Source organism: Lagenorhynchus albirostris, chromosome 7 (assembly GCF_949774975.1).
Source record: "Lagenorhynchus albirostris chromosome 7, mLagAlb1.1, whole genome shotgun sequence".
Taxonomy (NCBI): domain Eukaryota; kingdom Metazoa; phylum Chordata; class Mammalia; order Artiodactyla; family Delphinidae; genus Lagenorhynchus; species Lagenorhynchus albirostris.
In genome coordinates this window covers 20,964,082-20,981,319 of record NC_083101.1, presented here as the reverse complement: position 1 = coordinate 20,981,319, position 17,238 = coordinate 20,964,082, and the positions used below count along the sequence as shown (strand labels likewise).

The 17,238-nt window shown below is 43.7% G+C and overlaps 1 protein-coding gene across 1 annotated transcript; it reads right to left on the bottom strand.

Moving 5' to 3' along the window:
- Window positions 1–10,680: 10,680 nt before the first annotated feature.
- LCN9 (lipocalin 9) lies at window positions 10,681–15,661 on the bottom strand. Its single transcript, XM_060153336.1, is given in 6 exon segments — window positions 10,681–10,985; window positions 11,860–11,905; window positions 12,707–12,817; window positions 13,513–13,586; window positions 14,310–14,446; window positions 14,800–15,661. Coding segments are annotated over 6 exon segments (531 nt in total). The 5' UTR covers window positions 14,905–15,661; the 3' UTR covers window positions 10,681–10,927.
- Between the last annotated feature and the right edge of the window lie 1,577 nt (window positions 15,662–17,238).

The window sequence follows — 17,238 nt, the reverse complement described above, 5'->3', positions numbered from 1 at the left end:
ACAACCCAAATGTCCATCAACTGATGAATGGGTAAACAAATTGTGGTATATCCGTCCAACAGAGCGTTATTCAGCAATAAAAAAGAACAGACTATTAATAAACACAATGTAAATGAATCTCAAAATAATTATGCCAAGTGAAAGGAGAACAACAAAAAAGTACATACTGATGACTGCATTTATATAACTCTCTAGAAGACACAAACTCTAGAGACAGAACGTGGACCGGTGGTTGCTGGGGGCCTTGGGTGGCACCGTGGGAGGAAAGGATTACAACGGGACAGAGAAACCTTTTGAGGACGATGGAGATATTCACTATCCTGACTGTGGTGATGGTTTCATGGGAACATCTGTGTAAAAACATCAAATTTTGTACTTTAAATATGTGCAGTTGTCATATATAGGCTGTCAACTATACCTCAAGAAAGCTATTATTAAAAATAGGAAATAACTTTCCAGTTAGCATTTTCACACAGAACCTCTGATTTCATGAAACTGATTTTCATTTCTGATGTTAAGTGGGAAATGCCTATATTTGGAGGACAAAACTGATGACTTCCCCACACTGTCCTGACTCGCAGGCCTCAGAGAGGAGGCTGGAAGGCTATTGTGGGGGGGTGCTTCCTTAGTTCCTAAAGGCATTGGGATCGCTGGGTAAATGAAGACTCCAAATTCACTCGCTTCCAGTGCGATGCTAGTTCCCCACCAGGCCCTGGTTCTGAGGGGGGGGCCTTAGAACATACCTAGGGAGGCCCTGGGCTCTGATAGGCAAAACTTCTGGTTCCCAAACACTTCTGGGGGTTACCTCTAACCCGCAGGCAGCAGAGAACAACCAAACACCCACCCGCTGTAGGTTCTGCCAACACAGGGCCCCTGCAGGCCCTAATTCTAAGCTCTGCAACTCCTGTGTTGAGAGGTCTAGGGGATTCTAGACACCCAGGTTCTAAAAAGATTCTGTACCAGCCTCATACCTCCCCGTCAACCCACAGCCCTCTTGGGTGGCCTTCCCCTCCATGCTCCGCATCGACTTAGTTTCTCCGGCTCGCAGAGAGTCCGAGGGACCTCAGCATGAGCCCCTGGCCCCAGGCTTTCCGGAAGAGGCCTCCCAAAGTGGCGCGTGGCCTCTTCACTGCGGACCCTGCCCAGGCCCTAGGACACCGGGCTCTTTCAGAGCAGCGCGCAGGCGGCGGCGGCTGCGATGCGTGCAATCGGCCACCAGGCGGCGCCAGGCCTCCCGCAAATGTCCTCGGGGCGTCGCGCCAGACTCCTCGCCTCTGCCCACCCCAGGGGCCCGCCGCTGGCTGCATCTCTCCAAGCTGCGTGGAGACAAGCCTGAACCATCGGCTTTCGGGAGGCCACCTGTGAGGGGACCTAAGCCATTCTCTGGGGCTCCTCTGGGCACCGGGAGAATCCGAAGGGGCCAATCTGCAATTTCCTTTCCTATTGTTTACCTCCTGGCCGGCAGGCCTGCATCTGCAGAGCATTGAGGTCTCCGCGGCTCCAGTTCTAGAATTCTAGTTTAGAGATACGTGGTGGAACCAACTCATTCCATCCTTACAGAAGCACTTTTTCAGCTTTGGCTGCACCTTTGAATCACCTGGGAAGCTTTAAAAAAAATCTTGATGCCGGGGACATATGGAACTTCCGCTCACTTTCACTGATTAAAGCAAGGCACAAGGCCAGATCTAATTTCCATGTGCCTAGAAGAAACATAAATCTTTGGTGGACGACACAAATATCACAGCCCTAGAGGAACAGAAAACTAGAAGAAACCAGTTACCAAAGATGATGGCCCAATGGTTTTACAGATACATTTTTTGTAATTTAATGATAGTCTCTAAAGAACAAATCCTCCCAAAGCTATTTGAATCATTTTCGGGTGGAAAACTCCCTTATATATTTTATGAAGTTACCATTATCGTAAAATCGAAACCTGATAAGAATCATTCAATAAAAATACACTATGGATGAATCTCAATTATGGAGATAGATACAAAAATTACAATTATTAGCAAACTGAATCAAGAAATGTATTAAAAGAATAATAACAGCCAACACATTAGATAGTACTTACTGTATGTCCGGCCCTATTCCAAATGCTTTGCAATATTAACTAATTTAATCTTCACAATAATCTATTATTTGGATACTATGATGATTATTATTCCCCTTTTACAGATAGGGAAGACATAAGTGGATTTGTATTATATTCCTTGCTTTAGAGCTGAGATGAAACAGTACAGTGAGGGAGTATTGCAAGCAGCAGCTCAGTGGTGGGGAGAAGCTTTCTACATATTTTTTCCTGGCCTTAAAGGAATGTGGCGATGTGGACATAGCTGTCAGTTTGCGGAAGAGGTATAGCAATATATGTATAATACAAGATGATCACTAATGTAGTAATTTCTTTGTTTTTGTTGAGCTGAGACTCATTTATCTACAAGAGTCTGAGTCAAATTAGTGAAACTGATTTGAGGGAACATAAAACACTAAAGCACAGGCAAAGGCTGTCTCCTGAGCCTCCCACACACAGTCCCTCCTCTTCTTCTGAACCCTGCAAATCTGCTCTTCCATTTTTATCTGTATATACAGAGACCTCTAGTGCCTTCAGCCCACCCAGGCTCAACTCAGAAGACTGGGTCACATTCCAGAAACATCCATCTCCCTCCATCTGGACAACTCTTGTACCTACCATGTCAGTAACTTCTTGAATCTCAGCTTTTTTCAAGACCCCCAGGAGGCTGGACAGAAATGGAATGGGAGTAGCACGATGGCCGGGTTGTAGGAGGCGGGGAAGAAGGGTCATGGATTCCCTGCTCTTCTCTCAGAGGTTGACTGCTAAACCTGCTCTTCTTGTGTGTGTGTGTGTGTGTGTGTGTGTGTGTGTGTGTGTGTGTGTGTGTGTGTGTGACAACTAGGCCCGGTTCCCAGAGCCCAGTGTTTTATGAAGAGATTTTCTGAAGCAATCTCCTTAGAGTTCCCATGTCTCCAATTTCACCAATGGGAAAAATGTTACAGGCCCCACATTCTTTGGTGTGAGCTGAGACACACTTGGGAAAATATTAGGACAAGAAAAGGGAGAAAGAGGATGGGTTCTCTAATCCTTCCCATGTAGGTCAGGAAGGCCACTTACTGAGGCAACAAACATGGTGTGCCTGTGTCATGCTAAGTGCTGTTTCAGCTGTTGGATACTGCAGTGAATAAAAGAAACTCCTTGACTTTGTTGCATTTACATTCTAGAGGGAGTGGGTACAGGAGTGGGTATAGGCAATAAACAAAGAAATATGAGAGGCCAGTCAGGAAAGGTGGGGAAAGAGTGCTACTTATACTGGGGTTTGGAGGAGTCCTCTGTGTGAGGTGACACAGAGGGGCCAGGAGGCCGTGAGGCAGCAGGTCATTCAGGTATCTGGGGGACGAGTATTTCATACAAAGGAAGCAGGAAGGACCGGGGTCCAGAGATAGGTTTGCTTGTGGGGTGTTTGAGGAAAACTGTGTGCAGAACTAGTTCGGGTTTAACGGAAACACAGGGAAAGGAAGGTAGTTGTGTTAGGTTGTGGGAACCCTGGCAGCTGGATAATCCGCGTCAGCACTGCTGACCAGACCTTGTTTCCGGGGCCAGGCTCTCCTGAACAACACGGCACTCCATCCTCTGTCTTTCTTTACCAAGTGTTTAGCCAGTGATTGTCTACTATTACCAAAATAGATCCATCATACATATTTGAAACCAACAAAACAATGTTTCTGAAATGCCAAATTTAAAGAACAATAGCTAGCATCCTGATGGGGCTGCCCCCAGGAGTGGACAATTTCAACTAAATGTCTGTCCTGGGACACTAGAATCGAGCGCCAAAGTCCCCTAAGGCAAGAATAGAGATTTGGAGTCTTCATCATTGTCTCTGAAACCCCCAGATAACCTCAGGGTGTCCTAGTTTGATATTTACTCTGGAAGTTTATTTGACATTTATCTAAATTTCCTCCATTCAGGTTTAAGTTATTCATAATATTTAAAGGGGAACCGTAACAGAACAACTTAAAAATATCTCCTTAATCCACAACCCTATAATTTCATGCCCATTTAATTGAAGGCATTCTGAGGGGTTCAATTTGATGAACTTGTTTATCTGGGAGAAAATGTAGTACAAATAACTATCATAAATAACAGTCAGGGGAAAGAGCAGGATGTAGAAAAGGGAATCAGCACACTTTTTCTCTAAAGGCCAGAGGGTAAATATTTTAGGCTTTGCATGCCAAGAGGCAGAATGGAAGATATTATGTAGATACTAATATAGTAATAGAGAAAACACATTTCCAAATTTTCTGATAAAATTCAAAATATAATATTGAGGACAATTAAAGAAAAACACAGGCCTATTAAAGAGAAGAATACAATTCTGTTTTAGAATAACATTTTGCTTAATTGGGGTTAAAAATTAGTGTTTCTAATCTCACATCAATTGCAAATGTTCTTGCCTCAGGGTTTATACACAAATAGGCAGGGAGCTGAATTTGGCCTGTGGGCCATAGTTTGCAACCCCTGTTATAGAAAATATGGTTTCAATAGTTAAAGTATTCCTGGAGGTTCTGGCTGAAGTTATAAGAAGAGAGGAAAAAAAAGAGAAGTGTAAGGATTGGAAGAGATACACTGACATTACTTGCAGATAATATGATCATATATAGGTACCTATAAAGCCAACAGAATCCATAAAGTATTAGGACTAATTTTATTATAACTAATGAAAAATTTCATCAAGGTTGCTAGAGAGATCAACTTACAAAGCTCAATAACATTTCTCTATACCAGCAAAAATTCATGATAATAACTAATAGACAAAAAAACAAAAAATTAGGGCTTCCCTGGTGGCGCAGTGGTTGAGAGTCCGCCTGCCGATGCAGGGGATACGGGTTCGTGCCCCAGTCTGGGAAGATCCCACATGCTGCGGAGCGGCTGGGCCCGTGAGCCATGGCCGCTGAGCCTGCCCGTCCGGAGCCTGTGTTCCGCAACGGGAGAGACCACAACAGTGAGAGGCCTGCGTACCACAAAAAACAAAACAAAACAAAACAAAAAAATAAACAACAAAAAACCTATGAAAGCATATAGGAATTAACAACTGAGAATACACCAGAAGATCACCAAGGAGAGAACTTTAAAACTCTAAGAAAAGATATAGAAGATGATCTGAATACATTTATAGACACTGGGCTCACTTGGTTTTGGTCCAGGGAGCCCCGTGTCAGATTTCTGACCTCCAAAACTGTAATACAATAAACTTGTGCTGTTTGAAGCCATCAAATTTGTGGTTATTTGTTGCAGCAGAAACTAATATAGGACCCATTTCTCCTGTCCAGCTGGATGCCAAGAATAGAGCTTCCTAACTGTATCTTTGATACAGCGGCAGTTTCCTAACATACATTTTTAACTCTTGGAAGGGAGTGTAGCACATATGATCTTCTGTGCAATCCTAACTCACACTTGCCTGCATTTGGAATAATATTTTGTGGTGCTCTTTGAAGTAGACTTATTTCCCTTCCTTTAATCGACTCCATTTGTTTTCAGGCCCTAAGAATGTGTTCATGGGCAGTGAGGTGGTAGTAGGGTGATAAGGAACTAATAAAAACACAGTTTAGGATTTCAATATCATGATGGAAAAATCCTCTATGGCTGCGGCCCCCAACCTTTTTGGTAACAGGGACTGGTTTCGTGGAAGGCAATTTTTCCACGGACAGGGCAGGGGGGATGGTTCAGGAGGTAATGGGAGCGATGGGGAGTGGCAGATGAAGCTTCACTCACTCGCCTGCCACTCACCTCCTGCTGTGCAGCCTGGCTCCTAACAGGCCGAGGACTGGTACCGGTCTACGGCCTGGCCAGGGGGTCGAGGACCCCTGCCCTATGGGACTTGGCTGTGAGCTTGGCCCTCCATCCCTGAGCAAAGTGGACCAGGAAGCCGTCGAGCTCCCAATGATGGCTGATTCCAAGATGAGCTGGGACCTGGCACCCTTTGCTGCAGTGCTTGCACCTGGACAAACGTCTCCTCCCACAACAGAATACAAAGAAACGATAAGGGGCTGAAAATAGCTGCACACATGCACAGTCAGGGTAATTATGAACAATAAGATACAAAAAAGCCATTTCTGAGGTGCTAAGAGCAAAAGCAGGGTACTGCACGCGATCCCTGCACACAGCACCACCACGGGGGTGGGCGGACCACCTAAGCTGCCTCTCCTGCTCAACCTGCAGACCCGCCCCCGTTGTTATCCTATTTAAGGAACGAGCTCGTGCCCTCTCCGGGAGAAAACAGGGCCACCTGTTTCTTGTTTTCACTCCCTCATGCTGCAGCAAGCAGGAGACCCAGTAAAGCCATGCTTGAATTCCTCGCCTGGCTTCTTACCAATTTCTATTGATTAAAGAGTCCGAGGACCCAAATCAGTAACAATTCCACCGTAATTTTCATTTGATCCCTGATTTCTGTAGATATTCTAGAAAAATAAAAAAGTTTTGAAAACTCAAACACCTATTTTAACAACCACTCATGGACATGAATACCTTTATGAGTGTCCAGAAGTACAACAGAGAGGTTCTAGCACCCAGATAGAGCAAAATAATTGAAGAAAGTAAGAACAGTTTCACTTTACCTGCATCTCCCCTCTCCCAAGGCGGCATAGCACTGGCATCTCTGGGAGCTTGTTAGGTGGAATTTCAGGCCCCTCCCCAGACCTGCTAAATCAGAGCCTGTTGTTCAACAAGTTCCCCAGGTGATTCGTATGCACATTATAGGAAGCGCTGTGTTATCTTACATATAATAGAAATCCATAAAGAATGTATTGCATTGTTCTGTGTGTTTTATTTTAAAGTTATATATGGGACTTCCCTGGTGGCACAGTGGTTAAGAATCCGCCTGCCAGTGCAGGGTACACCAGTTTGAGCCCTGGTCCGGGAAGATCCCACATGCTGCGGAGCAACTAAGCCCGTGGGGCACAACTACTGAGCCCACGTGCCGCAACTACTGAAGCCCGAGTGCCTAGATCCCGTGCTCCACAACAAGAGAAGCCACCGTAATGAGAAGCCCACGTACCGCAACAAAGAGTAGCCCCTGCTCTCCGCAACTAGAGAAAGCCAGCGTGCAGCAACAAAGAGCCAATGCAACCAAAAATAAAATAAGTAAATTAATTTTTTAAAATAAGTTATATAAATGGTGTCATACTGCACATATCATTCAACAACTGGCTTTTTTCATCTTACAATTTGTTTTTTAGATCTAACAATGTTAATATAGATTTAGTACATTTCCTTTTAACTTGCTGAAGAAAATTCACATTTATGTTACTGATAATGAAATCTATTATTAAGTTTTGAAATTAATTCTATCTTCACCAACCCATACTAAATTATGGTTGGGTCTCTCTCTTTTTTTTTTTTTTTTTTTTTGCGGTACGCGGGCCTCTCACTGCTGTGGCCTCTCCCGTTGCAGAGCACAGGCTCCAGACGCGCAGGCTCAGCGGCCATGGCTCATGGGCCTAGCCGCTCCGTGGCATGTGGGATCTTCCCGGACCGGGGCACGAACCCGTGTCCCCTGCATCAGCAGGCGGACTCTCAACCACTGCACCACCAGGGAAGCCCGGGTCTCTTTCTTTTAATAGTAGCCTAGCTAGATAAACAAATTAAATGTCTGAAACAGAGATTTTTTATCCTTCCTCACTAAACTGGCTCCTCTAGGTAACTGGAGTAAATGGCAATTCCATCCTTCCAATTGCTCAGGCCAAAAGCCTTGGGGGCATCCTATGTGCTACTTAAGTGCACAGCATTAAACCAGGCCTTGCATTTGTGATTTAGCTTGGTGCTTCCCAGAATTCCGGGCGGCACATGCATGAAGTGGGCCTGGGTTCAAGTCCTAAAAATGTTAATACTCTTCAGCCAAAGACCACCAGGAACATACATGTAATTGAAAAATTGGGTTTATTATTGCAGCTAGGAAGAATGCTCACCAGGGGAACCATAGGTGTCTCAGTAGGAGCATGTTAGGAAGGACCTACTGCAGGTTTGGGGGAGGATCTAAGGAAGCTCTAGATTGGGTGCTGTCAGAAAGCAGGGGCAAGTCTATGAATGCATATCTCAGTAAATCTTATCTATAGGAAGAGAAGCCCAGCAGGAGGATAAAGCTGTGATTAGTAGAAAAGTAGTAGTGACTCATTTTAGCCAAGAGGGGGGCATGTTTCTGGATTGCACAATGATTTTTTTTAATGATCTCTGAGTGACCTTGTCTGTGTTGATGTTTCAGGAGATTGTTTATGTCCAACAGAATAACTTGGCCTGGCTGTGAGCATCAGGCCAGCTGGTGATAACCTTGAAGCCTCATGATGCGAGTCAGGCCGACTCCAGGAGAGCAGGGACTGCTCTTTTCTTTCTCAAATGAAAGAAAGAGGTGATGGTGCCTCCTTTGCAGTCAGCTTCTCTCTGTGACTCCAGGTGAGGGAGAGGAACCGTCCTAAATTCATTCAGGCTCAGCCCCTGCTTCTCAGAGGTCCACATCTTCAGTCTGCAGCCCCACATGATTGGCCCCAACCCTGCATGGGTGATCCAGATCTGTCCCCAGACCCCAAACCCAGAGGACGATGCTGCTCTGGCCTGTTTATCCACATCATTCCTGTCTGTTTTTTTTTTCTTTTTGTTCCTCCTGAAAAGAACTGCTCTGTTTCTGATCCACAGAGATCTTCACTCCTTGCTTTTGAGTGTCCTTAACATTTCATGCCTCATTTGCATTAAAATGTTTGGGGTTGAGGTGTAGGTTTCAGTGTGAGCTCACCTGCCAACTTGATCTGGGAACCCCTGAGGGTCTTTTTGTGCCTCCCGATTGGCTGTAGTTTCCTGACACGTGGCACTCTCCAGCCATTTCCCATCATCAGCGTGGCCCTCTTGTGCATTGATTACTATTGTTGTTAATGTTCTAAGCATTCTCAAGGATATACTAGGCCATGCCCTTCTGGGTATCAGCTGCTCTGTCCCTTAAATGCAAACTTTTAAAAAATGGGTGATCCTAGCATGACTGGTTGACTTTCTACATAGCCTTTTGTCATATTTCAGCAAACCAGACTGAGCACTTAAGTCAGGAGCAATAAGTCTGAACTTAACTTACTCTTCTGACCTGTAGGCAGAGTAAGATGTGGGGAGAGTCAGATGCCTAGAAAGCCTTCTCTTGTTAACATAAGCCTTATGTCCATAATGAATGAGTCATTCTTTCTGCATGACAACCCCTACCCACATCTTGCTCTGCCCCAACAACCATGTGTAACTCTTACACTGTTTTTATTATCAGCTGATGTTGGGAAAGGACTATAACTGGAAGAGGATCTTTAATTTCCCTTTCTCCAAAGCCTGTAAGCTCCCCAAAGAAGAGGTTAATAACACTTAGCCTCCTTGATGCCTCCTGAATGTACCACATATAGATTGCTGCAGATAAGTATTGCTCACGTTTCATGGAATCTCATTTAACACGTTCACAGTAGATAAAAGCAGTGGTTGAAGGAAGTTTTCCAAGAGTATGAAAAAACACTGACCAAGAGAAAGATAAATACCATATGATATCACTTATATGTGCAATCCAAAGTATGACACAGGGACTTCCCTGGTGGTCCAGGGGTAAGACTCCACACTCCCAATGCAGGGGGCCGGGGTTCGATCCCTGATCGGGGAACTAGATCCCACATGCATGCCGCAACTAATAAGTCCACATGCCGCAACTAAAGATCCCGCATGCTGCAATGAAGATCCCGCGTGCCTCAATGAAGACCTGGAGCAGATAAAATAAATATTAAATAAATAAATAAATATGACACAAATGAACCTATCTATGAAACAGAAACAGAATCACAGACATAGAGAACAGACCTGTGGTTGCCAAGGGGGATGGGGGCTGGGGGAGGGATGGAATGGGAGTTTGGGATTAGCAGATGTAAGCTGTTATATATAGAATGGATAAACAACAAGGTCCTGCTGTATGGCACGGGGAACTATATTCTATATCCTGTAATAAACCATAATGGAAAAGAATATGAAAAAGAATGTATATATGTAAAACTGAATCACTTTGCTGTACAGCAGAAATCAAAACTGTAAATCAACTATACTTCAATAAAATTTTAAAAATGAAGATTTTCAGAAACTAACAGCATCTTATCATGGTAATTTTCAACTTAGATACCATAGATGTGCTTCTACAAAATAAAAGCATTTGCCGTACCAAAAAAAAAAGAAAAGAAAAGAAAAGAAAGAAAGAAAGAAGGGACACTGACCATCTCATAGGACGGATGGGTTAGAGAAGCTGAGGTATAAGGGCATATTCTGAAACATATCGAGCTGGTATCAGCCCCAGCAGCATCTATCTCTCAGTACCCCCACTGAAAAAGAGAATTCTAGGATGGAGCAGTTTATAGCACAAGTCTTATAGTTTGTCTTACCAGGTCACTAAGAAATGGGCAAATCAAAAGGCAGGTAGCACTCATGGGGACAGAGAATTACTGCAGACAAGGGAGAATCCTGAAACTCAGGGAAGATTCTGAGAAGCTAGAGGAAGATTATGGACACAGGGCCAAGGAAGTCCCCTCATTTGCTTCCTGTCAACCCCACATCTCTTTAACATACACAAAGACAAATCACATGACTGGAAGGTGAATCATTTATTGACCAGGTAGAGGAAGGTCTTATTCATGGTACTGTTGTGCTGAATATGGCAAAGAGAGTTAGAAATTTGCAGGAAACTTTGCTTTGTGGTGAGCTGATGAGTCTTCCTAGATAATTAGGGGAGATCCTGAAGATGCAGAGCTGATGCCTTCACGTGCGATAGTGATGGAAATCGGGTCACAGAACTTGTCACAAGATGATGTGGGGACCATGGAAGAGAAGATCCTGGAGCCCAAGTGAGGTGGCACTCACCCAGTGCTAAGTAAGCTGACGAGAACAAGAACAACGAGACTCATTAGGTGCTTCTTGGATTGAACTGAGGACAAAGAGAATTTCTATTACAAAAAAAAATGTTGAAGAAATAGTTATCAACCTGCATTCTAACCCATGTTATTTGCCAGAATAGGGGTAGGGAGGGTGTTAAGTAAATGACTTTTTTTTTTCTATTGCTGATCCCATCTTAACCTTCCCCCACTTGAGTCTATGAAAAGAAAAGAAGCAATGAAGGATCTTAGCAATGCCATCCTCAGCATTGGAAGTTTTAAAGAATTTTTGACAAATTGAGGAATCATGGCGAAAGCCATAGCAATCTTTCACTAAGTGCTTCCTTCATGGAAGCCATAGTTGCTAATGAAGCCCCACAATAAATCTGAGGCAGGAGACAGATGAGCAAACTCAAGAGTCCATTTTCCAGGTTGGAAGACAACTGGAAGGTCAGACAACTCTATTCCCAGATTAGAAGTTAAGGATGTGCAGGAAGAAAGGAAGAGATTGAAGGAAGAAAATTTTTCTATAAATTGGAGGGTGAGATGGTCCTCTGGGCTTGGAAGATGGACCACAAACACAGAGATGTATTTGAGTTTCACACTCACACCCTTTTCCCATTTAAAACTTTAAGTCATGATTTTTAGCACATTATCAATTACTGAGCCCTTTTCTCCAGCATTATATCCACACAGTAACTCTGTAAGGTAGACATCATTGTTTCCCTTTTAACTGCTACATCATTTGCTCAAAAAGCTCATAGCAGGAGTGGATCCTGAATGCAGGTCCTCCAACTCCAAATTTCAAGCTCTCCCAAAAAGCTTCCTTACCAAATTATTTTTATTGTAATCTTTGGACATAAAACCCTAATGCTTTTGGGAGGCACTGATCCCTGAGCCAGCCCCTCTCCAGCAGAGCTCACCAACCTGGAGGCCTGGGCCACTCCACTCCCTCGGGCCTGGAGACAGTGATCTACAGAGGCAGAGAAGAGCACATTCAAATACCAACCCTGGTTTATTTCCCAGAATGAAACCAGATGATTCTCCAGGTTAGGGCAAAGGGGACTGACTGGGGTATTAACTTCTCTTGGATTTTTCCCTTCAGGAACATTCCCATTCAGTAAAATGGGAATTTAGGCAGAGAAAGCCAGAGAGATCTCAACTTAACGACTTTGGTAATATGGAAACATGTGGAAATATGTTTTCCTTAACAATCCCATATTTTTGGTAAATTTTCACAAACTTTTTCATGATTTTGGGCTCCCGTCTGGTTCTTGGGCGTGGGAAGAGTGACAGTAACTGCTTTGTCTTGTTTATTGGTCACTGAGTCTCATCAGAGGGGCGGGGCTCCAGCCAGACGGGAAAATGAATGGTACTGACTGGGTGCTTAGGCAGAAGTCTTGGGGATGAAAAAATAACCTATCTTGAATTTATTTTAAATGTAATCTCTCTTTATTTTTTACGTCTTCATTGGAGTATAATTGCTTTACAATGGTGTGTTAGTTTCTGCTTTATAACAAACTGAATCAGTTATACATATGTTCCCATAACCTGTCTTGAATTTGACATCTTTAGGATATCTTTCTGGCATGATGAGAGATTCATCATGTTCCCAACACTGAGCCTGAGAAATTTTACCAAAGGTGAGCATCTATCTTCAGAGGAGGAGAGATGTCATCCCAGGATAAGATTGGGAAGACCACTCTGTCTCCAGGCTTCCTTCCTTCCCCAGTCTCCCCACCCCACGATGAGTGTCAGCATGAAAATACTCTACTGTAGAGCTCCAGCAGTTGGAATGATTCATTGTTGTTGACATTCATGAGATAAAAAATAATATATTCAGTATAGTTTGTTTGAAGTATGCGAAATTTATTGTCTTCATCATCTGTGGAGGAAACAGAACACAGCTCAGAACTCCTCTGGTCCATGGGAAGGAAGTGAAACCCTTTCACTTCTTATTCTCTCCCACAAAACAAATTCAAGTACATATCCCGGAAGAAATAGAGAGTGATATCTACTGTCTTCCATTTGCATCTCTCTGGGATTCATGAGGCAACTTCTAAGGAACGCTGGTAGACTGACCACTAGGGGTAGAAAAATTCATCCACAGCAGCAGCTTTCCCTCTATCATGCTCCCTGAAACTCACCTACCCTCCCTCAGCCGTCTCTGCCAACTGTGTGTCTCTGTCTTCTCTATAAGCCCCATTGCATTATATACCCAGGGCTGTGTCCCGAATAATGTGCTGTGGCAATGGCCCTCAGACATCATCAGAAAGTGGGCAAGGAATGAGAAGCTGTCCTGCCAATTTACTTTTTTTTTTTTCTGCCAATTTTCTTTTGTTGTAGGAGGTACATGTGACCAAACTGCCTTCTATACCTGATGGTACTGTGTGCCAGGCACTGGCTTTTACACACACATTTCTCCCAAATTCAGGATATCGGCTATTAGATGGCCCCATTGTATTACCTAAACAAGCATATCAGGAACTGACCAAGGTCCTGAAGATACTGGGGTTTAGCAAATTCCTTGCAGTTGGAAGTAAAATTTAGAAAGACTTTTTTTTTTTTTTGCATACTTACAGGTAACACTATGTACACCATCCTCTCCTGCTTTGTCAGAAAGCAAAGACATTTCAGTACATGCTCCACTTACCCTGTAAAACAGAATGAGCTGATGCCCAAGAGATACTGATGGTGCTGGCTCCTTCACACTCTACCTGTAACTTGAGTTTACGATTCCACTGATTAACTGTTGAACATTTTTGGGTATAGTTTCCAAAGAACTTTTATTTACATTATTCACTTTATTTGCTGCTTTGAGAATGAGTCAACTATTTCTATCACTATTACTCTACCACTGCTTCCCACTATTACTATTACGATAGCTACTCGTCCAGAGAATTAGCTGGGTTCTTACCATGAGCCAGCCTCTTAGATATGTGCCTTATGAACGTAACCGCACTTGGTCCTCACAAAAAACCATGAGAGACAATTATTATCATCTTCTTTTACTCTAGGGAAAATTGGGGAAGAAACAGATGAATTTTCTTGGTCACACATATAGATTCAAGAACGAGATAGGCTGTTGATTCCGAATCCTGTGCTCTTAACCTATGCTGTCTTGCCACACTACTTATGATTCTGATACCCCTCTACCCCTTACCTCCTCTACTCCCGTTTAAATTCATGCCTGTCACCAATTCTTATCTCTGAATCTAGAAAAGCCACAGGTTCACCAAACCCCAAATCAGTTAGGTACAGGCCCAGAATGTATGTATATGTGTGCGTGTGTGTGTGTATGTGTTTGTGTGTGTTTAGAGGTCCAAGACCATATTAAGGCTTCTGGTTTTTCTTTCCCAAGAAAAAAACCCACTTACTTTGTATGAAATTTAAAGAACAAAGAAAAATTTTCCAAGGCATAGACGTGCTCCACAAAAACTCTCATGCTACCATTTTCTTCTATCTTTTCTTTGGCGTCTGAGACCAAGAGAATGGAATCTCACTCCCCTGAAATCTGCAATAAATCAATAAAATGACTGGGTGAGAAAAGAGGAAAGAGATACAACATGAACACTTGTCTCCTTGAACTCTGGCCTGTGGGCCAGGACTCATCACGGTGACGTGAAGATGAAATTAGAGCTCAGGTCAATTGGCACCACACACCTAGGACTCTTTCAACTGTCCCTCCAGTGAGAATGGAGGTCCCCAAGTGCTGTCGTCTTTTAACATGGCACAACTGCCCTTAGTCTACAGTCTGAAATCACCCCTTTTGCCTAATATGTCAAGGAACTGCTGCCCTCCAGGAGGGTCACCTTGTTTCAGAACCCTCCAAACCACCCCCCAAAATCCAAAGTCACTATTCTCCACTGCCCCTAGCTTCGAAATATCGAAGTTGCTTCTCACAACATCAGGGTTTCCTTCTTTGTGGGCACAGACTAGAGTCAGCCCCGGACACAGCAACAGCAGCTTCATCTCGGCAGGGGACAGCGCTGTCTTCTCTGCAGTCACTGGGAGTGAGTCTTTCCCTGACGGCGGCTCCTCTCCCCAGGGCCTCTGTTTTTATATCTGTTCTGGGTCCAGTTTTTTGTCCACAAGGCACCACCTTTCCTCCAGGAAGTGGGAGAACCCATATCTGAACCCAAGACTATCTGATCCCAGAGCCCCTATAATTATTGACTCCATGACACAGGTTGAGGCTTGATGTCTTTGGCATGAAGGACAGATGGAAGAGGAGTAAGTACTGCTTTAGACCCTCAGGTGTGTCTGGCTGGTAGTTATTACTGAAGAAGCTGCATGTAGATTTCCCTAAAATGTGACGCTAGGGATGTAGCTGTGAGCCTGATCAAGGGAAGGGCAAGTAGCAACTCTCTCTTGGTCCAAAAATATTTGATGAATGAATGGATAATTTGAGGAGTATTGCTCTTCTAATAAGGAATTAGGAGATGCTTCCATACCAAAAAAGCAAAAACTATGCCCTCCCATGTGTGGCTGCAAGTTAAGTAGCTGGCCACGAACCACATTAAGACTTCCTTGCCCCAAACCAAAATAGTGCACAGAGCATTTTATAAGTGACCCACGGGAAGGGTGACAGTCTGCCAGGAGGCTGAGAAACAACTAGCCTAAGTCATGACTCAGCATGGGTCAAGGGCTTATGGAGTCCATATATGACCAGACAACAATCCATTTATAACAGGTAACTTGATTGAAACTAACAGCTGACTGGAAACGGACTTAGTGACCTTGTCTTTAGTCACACTCTTAATTAATTGAACAAATCACTCATTGAGAAAGCCAGTAGGAACCTTCAAGCCATCTTATATAATAGCAAGACACAGTCAGTGCCAAGAAGAATACCAAGAAATAGAGCTTATTTGATTCATGCGCCACAGTGGAAGTACTCCTTGGTCCCTGGCACCCGGGGTGATTATATTCTGCTGGTATTGGCTCAAATCCAGTTCTAAAATATCCATTCTCTTCACTGATGAAAGGTTGCTTGGAGCTAACAGCATCCCATCTGTGTCATCTGGGTCCTTCGGAAAACAGATCCCGAGACAGATTTAGGAGTATAAAAGGCTTACTGGGAGTAACACTTGTGAAAGGAAAAAGGAGGAAATGGGATTAGGGAAGGGGAGTTGCCAGACCATGACATAGATCTGACAGTCTCTGTCAGCCCAGCAGGGATCTCTGAGCGTGTGAGAAGAGTCCTGTGTTAGGCAGAAATGGATGGGACCTTGTACCACAGTCTTGCACAGTCACTGGATGGGGCCACCCCAAGAAGACCACTACCTCAGCTCAGGAGTTGAGGCCGATCTGAACCAGTTAACAGTGGTGGCTGTGAGCCAACCACACTCCTCAAGGCTGCACAATGAGCCCTTTCGTGAAGAGGGAATCTGAGCAATACATGTCTATGCCTGGCACACCATCCTAGTATCCAGAAAGAGGCAGTCCTGTCAAAAGGGATCCAGCGTTCTCTTCCCACATGGGTTAGGGGTGGAAGCAGAAACCCTTTCCTTCTTTTCTAGTTTGAAATTTCTACCACAACATGAGGGTTCCCTGTAGGTAAGAAACCCAAGGATAACAGTGATTGTCACCTCCAGACTCACTCATCAAAATTGAGCAAGTACTTATATACACATGGGCCCAGGTTACCCAGAGGTCCATCTGGGACTCTCCTGGTAGCACATCAGTTGCTGGTCAGTAGTAGGACCAGTTTATTCCAATGGTACTGACACCACCGGGCTTGGGGAGGCTGGAAGAGAGTTTGGACAGTGGGAAGAATAATCATAAGTCTTGGATTTGTGCCCTTTGGGAAAGGGTTAAGGAGCCCCAAAGATAAAAATCATTCATGTAACCATTTTGCCATAGGCTGGACCTAATTTGAAAAATAAGAAAATCTGCTTCATATCATCAATGTAAGTGTCTCATGGAATTATTTATGTAAAGAGCTTGGCATATGGACAGCTACATGTAAAAGAATGAAATTAGAACATTCTCTAACACCATACTCAAAACTAAACTCAAAATGGATTAAAGACCTAAATGTAAGACCAGACACTGTAAAACTCTTAGAGGAAGACATGGGCAAAATACTCTCTGACATAAACCGCAGCAGTATCTTTTTGGATCCACCTCCTAGAGTAATGAAAATAAAAACAAAAATAAACAAATGGGACCAAATTAAACTTAAAAGCTTTTGCACAGCAAAGGAAACCATAACCAAAACGAAAAGACAACTTACAGAATGGGAGAAAATATTTGCAAACTATGCGACCAACAAGGGATTAATCTCCAAAATATACAAACAGC